We start from the raw sequence: 11,421 nt of genomic DNA, 5'->3' as shown, positions 1-11,421 counted from the left end.
CGCTCTTTCTTTCTCTCTTGCTTCTCCTTCATTTTCTCTCTCTCTTTCTCTCTTGCTTCTCCTTCATTTTTTAAGAAAGTAATTTGTTCAAAACTGTTATCTTTCTTTTTGAGTCAACTACTCACCCCATGTTATGCACTGCAGTGCTAGCTAGCTGTAGCTTATGCTTTCAGTACTAGATTAATTTCATGCTGCAAGAGCTCTGATAGGTTGGAGGACGTCCTCTGGAAGTTGTCATTATTAGTGTTTAAGTCTTTGGAAGGGGGTGAGAACCGTGGGCCTCCTAGTTTTTTTTAAATTGAAGTCAATGTACCCACAGGAGGATGGAAGCTAGCTGACCTCTGGCTACACCATGGTGCTACCCTACAGAGTGCTGTTGAGGCTACTGTAGACCTTCATTGCAAAACAATGTGTCATAATCAATTATTTGGTGATGTGAATATATTTAGTACAGTTTTATCTAAAAATGAAACATTTAAAATGTTTCACTATTTTATTTTTATGAAATTCACTGAGGAGGATGGTCCTCCCCTCCCTCCTCTGAGGAGCCTCCACTGCAAGTCAAAACTCTTCCTCTACCTCACTCAAACACACACACAGATCAAATCAAAATCTTTCTCAGGTACTGGCTCATTTGCTCCACTCTCCCTTCATACACTTAATAACAGATGTATTTTATATAGAGCTTTTCATTAAAACAAGAATCTCAGAGGCTTATTACATGTTGTTGCGAAATCCTGCATGGAGCCTTCACTGTGAGCTGCCACTTTAAGAGCGCAGTCAGGAAGGAGAAAATAAAGATAGCTCTTCCGGCTCTGTGTGGGAACTCTCGGTTGGCGTGGCAGTTGACAGTGTGTGCAACTGTTTGCAGAAGTCTTGTTTATTTTCAGCGTGCTTAGTTTATAAAGTGTCGATCGCTGGTGTTATCACTCTAGGTCGTGGTTGTAATCTTTCAGGACCATTCCTGTAATTGATTGCATGAATTAGTAACAACATTGTTGCAACGCTTTGACAAACAAACCAACACACCATCAGGTGTAGCAGACAGACAGCAGTGCAACTGTAAGCCTGAAGTCAACAGCTAAGAACTCTTTATTTGCCTGTGGTTCAACACAGAACAAGGATCACAACACGTGACCTTTTAATGTCAACATCTCAGAGCAGATACTGAAGAAGATAAGGACATTCCACTGAACTGTATAGCTCTTTTAACAAACAGGGTGGGTCTTTTAAAGTGAAAGTAAACTCTGCTTGCCCTTCCAGAGGAGCGAGGCAAGTGTGAAAATGGCTTGCAAATTCCCTCTCCCCATTGAGGATTTATCCTGTCCTGTGTGCTGTGACATCTTCAGATATCCTGTCATCATGTCGTGTAGCCACAGCTTCTGTAAAGCCTGTCTGCAGAAATTCTGGGAAAAGAGTGGATCCCAAAAGTGTCCAGTCTGCAGGAGAAGATCCTCAAGGTCTGAGCCTCCTAATAACCTGTCTCTAAAGAACTTTTGTGAGGCCTTCTTAAAGGAAAGGAGTCAGAGATCCTCAGCAGGGTCTGAGGTGCTCTGCAGTCTGCATGGTGAGAAACTCAAGCTCTTCTGTCTGACGGATGAACACGCTATCTGTTTGGTGTGTCGTGATTCAAGGAATCACAAAGGTCATAACTGCATCCCCATAGATGAAGCTGCAGAAGATCATAAGGTAAGCAGCATGTGGTCATTTTAAAAGCCTGCACAACATTTAGATATTTGGAACTGTGAATTACTTAAACTATGGATTTAGGGCTCTATTCAATCTGTGTCACTGAAGCGTTACAGATTGCGCAATATAAATGTAAAAGTTATTTACGAGTGTCTGGTAACGCCTTTAAACTTCAATCACGGTGTAACGCTAAACTTCCTCGATACGGAATGAATAGTCCTTCTGTCTAATTTGTACGCTTGGGCATGCGGATATGTTTTACTTAAATTATAGAAGGAAATCCAGAGTGCACTGAAGCCATTGCAGGAGAAACTGAAGGTCTTTAAAGAAGTCAAGCATACCTGTGGTAAAACAGCACAGCATATCAAGGTAAGAATGATGCGTGCCGCAACAGACCCACCCGGAAGCGGGAACTAGGGTTGCAAAGGGTCGGAAACTTTCCGGTAAATTTCCGGAAATTCTCCATGGGATGTTAAGCCCAGGAATTTTGCTTAAATTCATCAAAAAGTTATCTTATAACAGTGAACCTTTTTTGTGGGATACATATAAGGCAAATCTAGGTCTTGTGGCATATTTTGGTTAAACTATCCCCAATTCAATGGAATTGCAACCCTCTGCATGCACAGTGCATTCTTCCATCACATGTGCAGTGCACTCTTCCATCACATGTACAGCTTATTCTCAAGATCTTACAAACTAATTAGATGCTATTGAGCCCACACTATTACACTGTCTGAGCCAAGGACTACATGCTTTCTGGTAAGTTTTAATTACAATACTGGGTGGGGTTGAATATATTTTATATGACAAATAATGTTTTGTTAACTAGTAAATAGTAGCCTACAGCAAAGTGTGTTTAAATTATTTCTAACTTGCTAACAATTTCTGCTAGTTAGTTTTTGCTACCATGTGGGTTTTAGCTTGCTTGAGCCTGCTAACTGAGGAGTGTTAATTAACCTGTTTCCATACTTGTTTCATTTTAAAACATTTATCTTACAAAGGAGTTGTTTAATCTAACTGCTTAACTATTTATCTGTGCATGGAATTGTATTCTTTATTATTTTTTACTCATTTTTTTATAATCTTTACAGGAAAATGACACAATGGCACTATCTGATGTGTAAAGACATTTCACTACAGCTAATGTAGAAGGAAAATCTGTGTACATGTGCAAATACTGTGCCAAATCAAATGTGAAGAATGCAACAAAGATGCAGAATCATCTGGCCAAGTGCATAAAGTTCCCTCAGTGCGCACAACAAGCAACGTCTGACAAAAGTCCCTCTAATTCTATTCGAGGTGAAAATGATCAATCAGACACCTTATCGATAGCAACAACTCATGGTCCTCCTGGAATCACCATTTGAGGAACGTAGTCGGAGAAATGCTGGTGAATGTCTTGCTCGAGCTGTGTATGCAACTGGTTCACCTCTGATGCTCACAGGCCATGAGTATTGGAAGACATTTCTGAATGTTCTTCAACCAGCATACACCCCTCCAACCAGACATGCTTTATCTACTAATTTGCTTGATGCAGAGTTCAACAGAGTTCAAGTGAAGGTCAAGCAAATCATAGAGAAAGCAGACTGTATTGCAATCATCTCTGATGGGTGGTCGAATGTTCGTGGGCAAGGAATAATTAATTACATCATCTCCACCCCTAAACCAGTATTCTACAAGAGCGCAGACACAAGGGACAACAGACACACCGGTCTCTACATTGCAGATGAGCTGAAGGCAGTCATCAATGACCTTGGACCACTGAAGGTATTTGCACTGGTGACAGACAATGCTGCGAACATGAAGGTTGCTTGGTCTAAAGTGGAGGAGTCCTACCCTCACATCACACCCATTGGCTGTGCTGTTCATGCATTCCATCTGCTCGTCAAGGACATCATGGCACTGAAAACAATATATACACTCTAAAAGAGAGCCAAGGAAATGGTTAGGTATGTGAAGGGTCATCAAGTTATAGCAGCAATCTACTTCACCAAGCGAAGTGAGAAGAATAAGAGCACCATATTGAAGCTGCCCAGCAACACCTGTTGGACTGGGGTTGTCATCATGTTTGACAGTCTCCTGGAGGGGAAGGAGTCTCTCCAAGAAATGGCCATATCACAGTCTGCCGATATGGACAGCCCCATCAAGAGGATCCTCCTGGATGATGTATTTTGGGAGAGTGGTAAGCAGCCTGAAACTCCTGAAACCTATAGCAGTAGCCATTGCACGGATTGAGGGAGACAATGCCATCCTGTCTGATGTTCAGACTCTGCTTGCAGATGTAAGAGAAGAAATCCGTACTGCCCTGCCCACTTCACTGTTGCTCAAAGCAGAGGAAACTGCAGTTCTGAAATACATCAAAAAGCGTGAAGACTTCTGCCTGAAGCCCATACATGCTGCAGCGTACATGTTGGACCCCAAGTATGCTGGCAAGAGCATCCTGTCTGGTGCAGAGATCAACAAGGCCTATGGTGTCATCACTACTGTGTCTCGCCTCCTTGGCCTGGATAAGGGCAAGGTTCTTGGCAGTCTGGCGAAGTACACTTCCAAGCAAGGGCTTTGGGATGGAGATGCAATATGGCAGTCGTGCCAACATATCTCATCAGCCACCTGGTGAAAGGGACAGTTGCCTCCATCATCATCCTCCATATCCCACCAACATCAGCCGCCTCAGAGTGCAACTGGTCCCTGTTTTGGAAAACACACACCAAAGCACGCAACAGGCTGACCAATACAGGGGTTGAAAAATTGGTGGCCATCCGGGCAAATTTGAGGCTTTTTGAGCCTGACAATGAGCCATCCTCCACAAGGTTGGAAAGTGACAGTGAAGATGAGGCCTCAGAGTCTGATGTTCAAGAGATGGACAATGATGAGGTCCAGGGAGAAGACATGGAAGCCTGAGAGAAAGACAATCAAAGCTTTAGTTTCTAGACTATAATTTTACAGATGTATGTTGAAAATGTTTTTGGGAGATGCGATGGATCATTGGGGATCATTCAATATTCCCTTTTGTTGTTCATTGAAATAATCCCATGTGAAGAGTCAACTAATTTAATTAAAGTTCAATTTGTAACTAAATTGTTTTTTAATTTCTATTTGAAGGATTTAATAATTTGCAATTATGTCTACTTATGATAAGGTAAAAGGTTTATGTTTCTGTCTTTTTATGATATGGTAAATATATCCAATGCAAAACCATCTACATTTAAATGGTATTAATAATAATTTGCATGTATTTCCATTCATTCCCATATATTCCCGTTAATTCCCACAGAAAGTTTCCACCTCTGAATATTCCCCAAAATGTGCAACCCTAGCGGGAACTATGGAATTTCCATTCCAAATTATCCCACTCACTCTTTAACAACTACATTCCTTCCTCTCGAGCCAGGGCTGACACTAGAGGATTTTTTGTTTATTTGTTTTGTGGGCTGAGAGGAGATGGCTTTTCAAATCAAATCAAATTGTATTTATCACATGCGCCAAATAGAACCGGTGTAGACCTTACCATGAAATACTTACTTACAAACCCTTAACCAACAGTGCAGTTTAAAAAAAAAAAAAAAATTATAATAAAAAAAAAAAAAAACTATGGTGTTGAACACTGAGGTGTAGTCAGCGAACAGCATTCTCACGTAGGTGTTCCTTTTGTCCAGGTGGGAAAGGGCAGTGTGGAGTGCAAGAGAGATTGCGTCATCTATGGTTATGTTGGGGCAGTATGCAAATTGCAGTGGGTCTAGGGTTTCTGGGATTATGGTGTTGATGTGAGCCATGACCAGCCGTTCAAACATTTCATGGCTACAGACGTGAGTGCTATGGGGCTGTCGTCATTTAGGCAGGATACCTTGGCATTCTTGGGTACAGCGACTATGGTGGTCTGCTTGAAACATGTACATATTACAGACTTGTTCAAGTGTAACAGTATAACTTTAAACCGTCCCCTCGCCCCGACACGGGCGTGAACCAGGGACCCTCTGCACACATCAACAACGGTCGCCCACGAAGCATCGTTACCCATCGCTCCACAAAGGCCACGGCCCTTGCAGAGCAAGGGGCAACACTACATCTAGGTTTCAGAGCAAGTGACGTAACTGATTGAAACGCTACTAGCGCGTACCCGCTAACTAGCTAGCCATTTCACATCCGTTACACAAGGAGAGGTTGAAAATGTCAGTGAAGACACTTGATAGTTGGTCAGGGCATGCTCTGTGTATGGATCCTGGTAATCCGTCTGGCCCTGTGGCCTTGTGAATGTTGACCTGTTTAAAGGTCTTACTCACATCGGCTACGGAGAGCTTGATCACACAGTCTTCCGGAACAGCTGGTGCGCTCATGCATGGTTCAGTGTTGTTTGCCTCGAAGCGAGCATGGAAGGCATTAAGCTTTTCCTGCTAACACATAATACTTTATTTGTAACTATCAAAGTAATACAAATACATCCTTTCAGTCCAATAGTCAATCATTAGTACATTATAAAATACAATGTTTCCTTCTAGTAATCTGAAATAACAATTAATCTTGTGCTAACGGCAGTTCACCAACACACAGTATTGGCATGAAACACCTTTAGTAAAGATAGACATGCATAACTAGATCTGCAGCTTTTAAGTAAAACTCCCTAAGAATACTCACAAGCAGTAGAGGCTGGTGGGAGGAGCTATAGGAGGACAGGCTCATTTGTAACGGTTGGAATGGAATAAATGGAGCGGTATCAAACATATAGAAACCACGTTTGACTTCATTCCTCTCATGCCATTCCAGCCGTTACAATGAGCTCGTCCTCCTATAGCTCCTCCCACCAGGTTCTACTGCTCACAAGTCTAGCAGATCTTCAGCATCCGAAAGAAGAAGAAGAATGCTCTCTGTTATCCTTCATTGACTTCACAAAATGTAAAACAATGGACTGTGGTTCTAACATGTCAAAACAGAACCCCCCCCCCCCCCCCCCCCAAACTTAGACAATAAGCAAAGGTCAACTTCAAGTAACAAGACACTTTTCAATCTCGGTCAATGTTCTCTTTCGGTTCAGTCTCTTAGCAACATTCAACATCTGTCACGTTCTGACCATAGTTCTTTTGTGTTTTCTTTGTTTTAGTGTTGGGTGGTTGTCTTCTGTCTTCGTGCGTCTGCACCAGACAGAACTGTTTCGGTTTTTCACATTTGTTGTTTTGTATTTTGTAGTGTTCACGTTTATCGTCTTTATTAAACATGATGAACACTAACCACGCTGCGCTTTGGTCCTCTCCTTCGTCCACAGAAGAAAGCCGTTACAACATCAAAAAGGTCATTGGCAGGAAGCAGTGTAGCGCGCCTCCACACTCTTGCTCTCTTCTTTAGCCTTAGCAGGTTAACTAAGACGGTGTAGCAGATGGTGCAAATGATGATGAGGATGATGGGACCAAAACAAAAAGCCCATCTTCAACTGTTGCACCAACATGGTCTAAACACCAAGTGAGGCCTCTCCTTACTGCTTCTCCAGACATATCCCAGTCCTTTTTCTCTCCATTCTCCTCTCATTCTGGGCAATAAAAAAACTTTATTCTCCATCTCCCCGGAGTGGTATCTGAGGTGATGTTGACATTTTACGGGATGTTGAAAGTTAAAATGACAGAGGTCATATTTTCAGAGATGTAATTAGATTGTGTCTCCAGACCCAGGCCCAGCACACAGAGAAGCAGATTAAGAAAGCGTTTGAGAAGCTTCACCAGTTCCTACGAGATGAAGAGGCGGCCAGGATAGCTGCCCTGAAAAAGGAAGAGGTGGAAAAGGGTTGGAAGGTGAAGAAGAAGATTGAGGAGTTGGTCAAAGATATGTCTTGCCTTTCAGACACTATCACAGCCATAGAAGACAAACTGAGAGCTGACGACATCTCATTCTTACAGGTAAAGTTTTTTTTACACTAAACTTTAAAAAATACAAATTTTGCGTTACAGGTGTATGGTAAAATTGCATTATATCATCATATATGATCATGCATCATCTTACATTAATTTAGTTAAAAACGTAGACTGTTTTTTCATTCCTCTGCAGACCTACCAGGCCACAGTGAAAAGGTAAGTGAACTCCCTCCTGTGACTGTCTCTCTCTTCTCTGTGGTTCTGAACCCGACCCCACAGGAACACTAACTCCTGAATGTTCTTACAGAGCCCAGTGCACACTGCCGGATCCACAGCTAGTCTCAGGAGGGCTGATAGACGTGGCCAAACACTTGGGCAATCTGTCCTACAAAGTCTGGGAGAAGATGCAGGGGATTGTTCAATACAGTGAGTCATTTCTTACAGAAAAATACATTTATGATCTCTGATAAGATTGTGGGTCTGATTTTATGTTAAATATTTCAAATAGTCCTGTATGGCTCAGTTGGTAGATTTTATGTTAAATATTTCAAATAGTCCTGTATGGCTCAGTTGGCTCACTTGCAACGCTAGGATTGGGGGTTTGATTCCCAGGACCACCCATACATACATGCACGCACGACTAAGTTGCTTTGGATAAAAGTGTCTGCTAAATGACATATTAAAACCTTGTTGTCTCTGTTCAGCTCCTGTGATTCTGGACCCCAACACTGCCCACCCCTATCTTATCCTGTCTGAGGATCTGACGAGTGTGAGAGGTGGGGATAGAACACTGCAGCTTCCTGACAACCCAGAGAGGTTTGGCTATGTGTGCGTTAGGGGTTCTGAGGGTTTCAACTCAGCGACACACAGCTGGGACGTTGAGGTTGGCGACAGTTACTTTTGGTTTCTCGGTGTGGCCCCTGACTTTGTCAGTAATCATGATATATGGGATGACATCTGGGGTGTTTTGTATACTTGTGGTGGATATGTAGTAATGTCCCCAAATGAGTACGACGGTAAGCCTCGTCTCACAGTGGTTCAGGATCCCCGGAGGATCAGAGTGCAGCTGGACAGGAACAGAAGAGAGCTGACGTTCTCTGACCCTGATAGTAACACACACCTACTTACAATGCCACTACTTTTCACTGAGCCACTCGTTCCAGTATTTCGTACATATGAAAGCAAGCTAAAGATCCTACCAGTGAAGGCCTCTGTAACAGTGGCACAGCACAGTTAAAGTTGACACCACCTCGGCCTGTAATTATACAGTATATATATAATATACCACAATCTCCATCTGTTGAAAAATATTGCTTCAAGGAATCTTTAATAAAACTATTGATCTTCAAATGGTATGTTTTTCTACATTTCCAACACTGTTTTTATGAACACACACGCACACGCACACACACACACACACACACACACACACACACACACACACACACACACACACACACACACACACACACACACACTAACTGCTGCGGTGCTGCATTAGACAAGATACAGCGATGGGGCAGTCAGTGTGTTGACTGGAGGGCTGAGGGGAGAAGGGACCAGAGGTGTCACACAGGCCCCAGGATGAGACTGACTGATGGGTCCACAGGCCCACGGCGTAACAGAGGGTCAGAAGGGAAACATAGAGGGCAAGTCCCCTTGGAAAGACCAAATCTATCTAATACACAATGTGATCTAAAGACACACACAGAAAAAAACAACTAACTGACCTTCACATTCTCCCACAGATACATACGCAGCCCTTTTCCAACAGTAGTCGCACGCACTCTCTCAAATCCAATCTTCCTCTGTAACTGCTCATTCATTGCAGTCCAGCGGGCCAGCCTGAGGCTCTAGTCTAGAAGGAGGAGTAGCATCATCAGGTGGACAGCCTCGCACATCCCACTGTTTGTTCAGAGCTCCGGCTCCTGCTCCCTTCCAATCCCATCCCACTCACAGTCAGAGTCATAATGAGATGAATGCCGGGCTACGCTGCAGTGGAAGCAGGGGGATTTCCCGTTTCAATCAGAGAGTTTCATTACTTAAGGAAAGCAAGGGAGTTTTTGTTTGGTGTCTGCAGTGCATGTTGGTTTTTGGTGAGTATTCCTCTGAGTGCCTGTACTCCGTCCATCCCTGTTCTGATCCTGTGGCCGTTCCCTGACACCGTGCCACGCCTAATAAAAGTCTTGCCTGCTGTTGCATGGGGGCTCGGTGCAATTATCAAAGGGCAGAAGAGGTCGAGGGATAAGGAGGGAGAGAGAGAGGTAGAGAAAGAGACAGAGATAGAGAAATATGGATGGAGAGATGAGACGTGGGGAGTAACAGCGTTTGGAGCCAGAGCAATCTGAGCTGAAAATGAGCCTTTTACCTCACATTGAGAGGATTCCTGCTATTTCACGCTGGGCACAAACATCCTTATCTTTCGGCTTCAAAACTCCAGCTTGGAAAACTCTGGGGCCTTCCACTGCTCTTCTTCCTGCAAAACTGTATCCTCATGCCCCCTCTGAGTTTTTCTTCGTTCCCTGCTGGGACATTAAAGTAATATTTAAGACATGTTAAATAGCTTATTTAGCATAGCTCTAGCCTGGTTCCAGATCAGTTTGTGCTCCCATAGGAGTTGGCAATACCATAGAAATAGAATCTATAGAAGGGGCTTGGAACCGCTAACCCTGGCAGTTTGACTGGTACACTCACAATGGCTGCGAGCCCACCGCATTACAGCATCATTTACTTGAATGGACCCGTTCTATAGATTATATTTCTATGGGCAATACAGCACAAAGGATCTGGGATTGGACAACCCTTAGCCAGCCCGGAGGTGGAAAGGGGAATAAGAGGACTGATGCTATCTGGTTTTCAAGTTATGTAGCAATAAAAAGCCACAGCAAAATCAATGGAGGTTTATTGAGGCCGGTGATGTACTTAAGGTCAAAGAGGAACAATGGAATACTACTCTTTACACTGCAATGTCTTGTAGAGAGAGATGCTGTTTACTTCCAGGTCAGATTTACTTAAGACATTTTCTACTTCGCTTTAATTTGTGATGATATAAGTTGTTGAATGACAACTTTAAACTACACTATTCAACCTGTTTTAAAAGTCATTGGAGTTGGTAGCGTCCAATGTTATGCTCCATGTCTTAGATGGTGGCTTGGCGCCCAACGTGAGGATGGTTGCCTGCCGGCAGAGCGAGACACTGCTCCTGAATTGTCTCGGAATATCAGCGGGGATGACGGTGTCCTAAATAGGACAAATGGTGGTGGGTCCTGCGGAGGCAGTGATGTGTTAAGCTCCGGCATTGTTGGTGGGAGGGTGTGGGGCAGACTAGATTAAACCCATGAATCATCATTGGGGAGATCTAGCCTGCGTTCCAAATGGCACCCTGTTTCCTATATAGGGCACTACTTTTGACCAGAACCCATCAGCACTGATGCACTAAATGTGAGTGCGATTGTGTTGTGGCTCATCCTGGACACTCTCTCTCGGAGTCACACCTCTGTTTGTTTATACTACAGTGCATAAATGGGACAATTTTATCCTGGCTCCTTAGCCACACAGTCAGAAGGACACTCATGAATCTCTATAGCCACAAACAGCTCTCTCCGGTTAGGATTCACATTCACGATGTAGTGGTGGGAAAATTACTTAATGTGTCACATTCAAGCGGAAACAAACAGGGTGGTGAAATATATAGATATACGCCATGACATACTAATGGGCGGGTGTTTTAGAGAGAGTGAGAGGGGGGAGAGTCGGAGAGAGAGGGGGAGAGTCGGAGAGAGAGGGGGAGAGTCGGAGAGAGAGGGGGAGAGTCAGAGAGAGAGGGAGAGAAATAGAGAGAGTGGGCAGAGTCAGCGAGAGAGAGTGGGCAGAGTCAGCGAGAGAGAGTGGGCAG

The 11,421-nt window shown here is 43.6% G+C and overlaps 1 protein-coding gene across 2 annotated transcripts; it reads left to right on the top strand.

Annotated features, from left to right (window-relative positions):
* The first annotated feature begins 829 nt into the window (after window positions 1-829).
* On the top strand, window positions 830-8,845 carry LOC120027380 (tripartite motif-containing protein 35-like). 2 transcript variants are annotated; one of them, XM_038972297.1, is made up of 6 exons: window positions 830-1,689; window positions 1,963-2,058; window positions 7,341-7,571; window positions 7,720-7,742; window positions 7,834-7,952; window positions 8,231-8,845. In XM_038972297.1, exons 1-6 carry the CDS (start codon window positions 1,285-1,287, stop codon window positions 8,761-8,763), a joined length of 1,407 nt encoding a protein of 468 aa, XP_038828225.1. In that variant the 5' UTR covers window positions 830-1,284; the 3' UTR covers window positions 8,764-8,845. The 2 variants fall into 2 exon arrangements, with proteins under 2 accessions (XP_038828225.1, XP_038828234.1); XM_038972306.1 differs by lacking the exon at window positions 1,963-2,058.
* Window positions 8,846-11,421: the final 2,576 nt, after the last annotated feature.

This window comes from Salvelinus namaycush, chromosome 2, assembly GCF_016432855.1.
Source record: "Salvelinus namaycush isolate Seneca chromosome 2, SaNama_1.0, whole genome shotgun sequence".
Lineage (NCBI taxonomy): Eukaryota > Metazoa > Chordata > Actinopteri > Salmoniformes > Salmonidae > Salvelinus > Salvelinus namaycush.
This window is presented reverse-complemented; position numbering and strand designations above follow the sequence as displayed.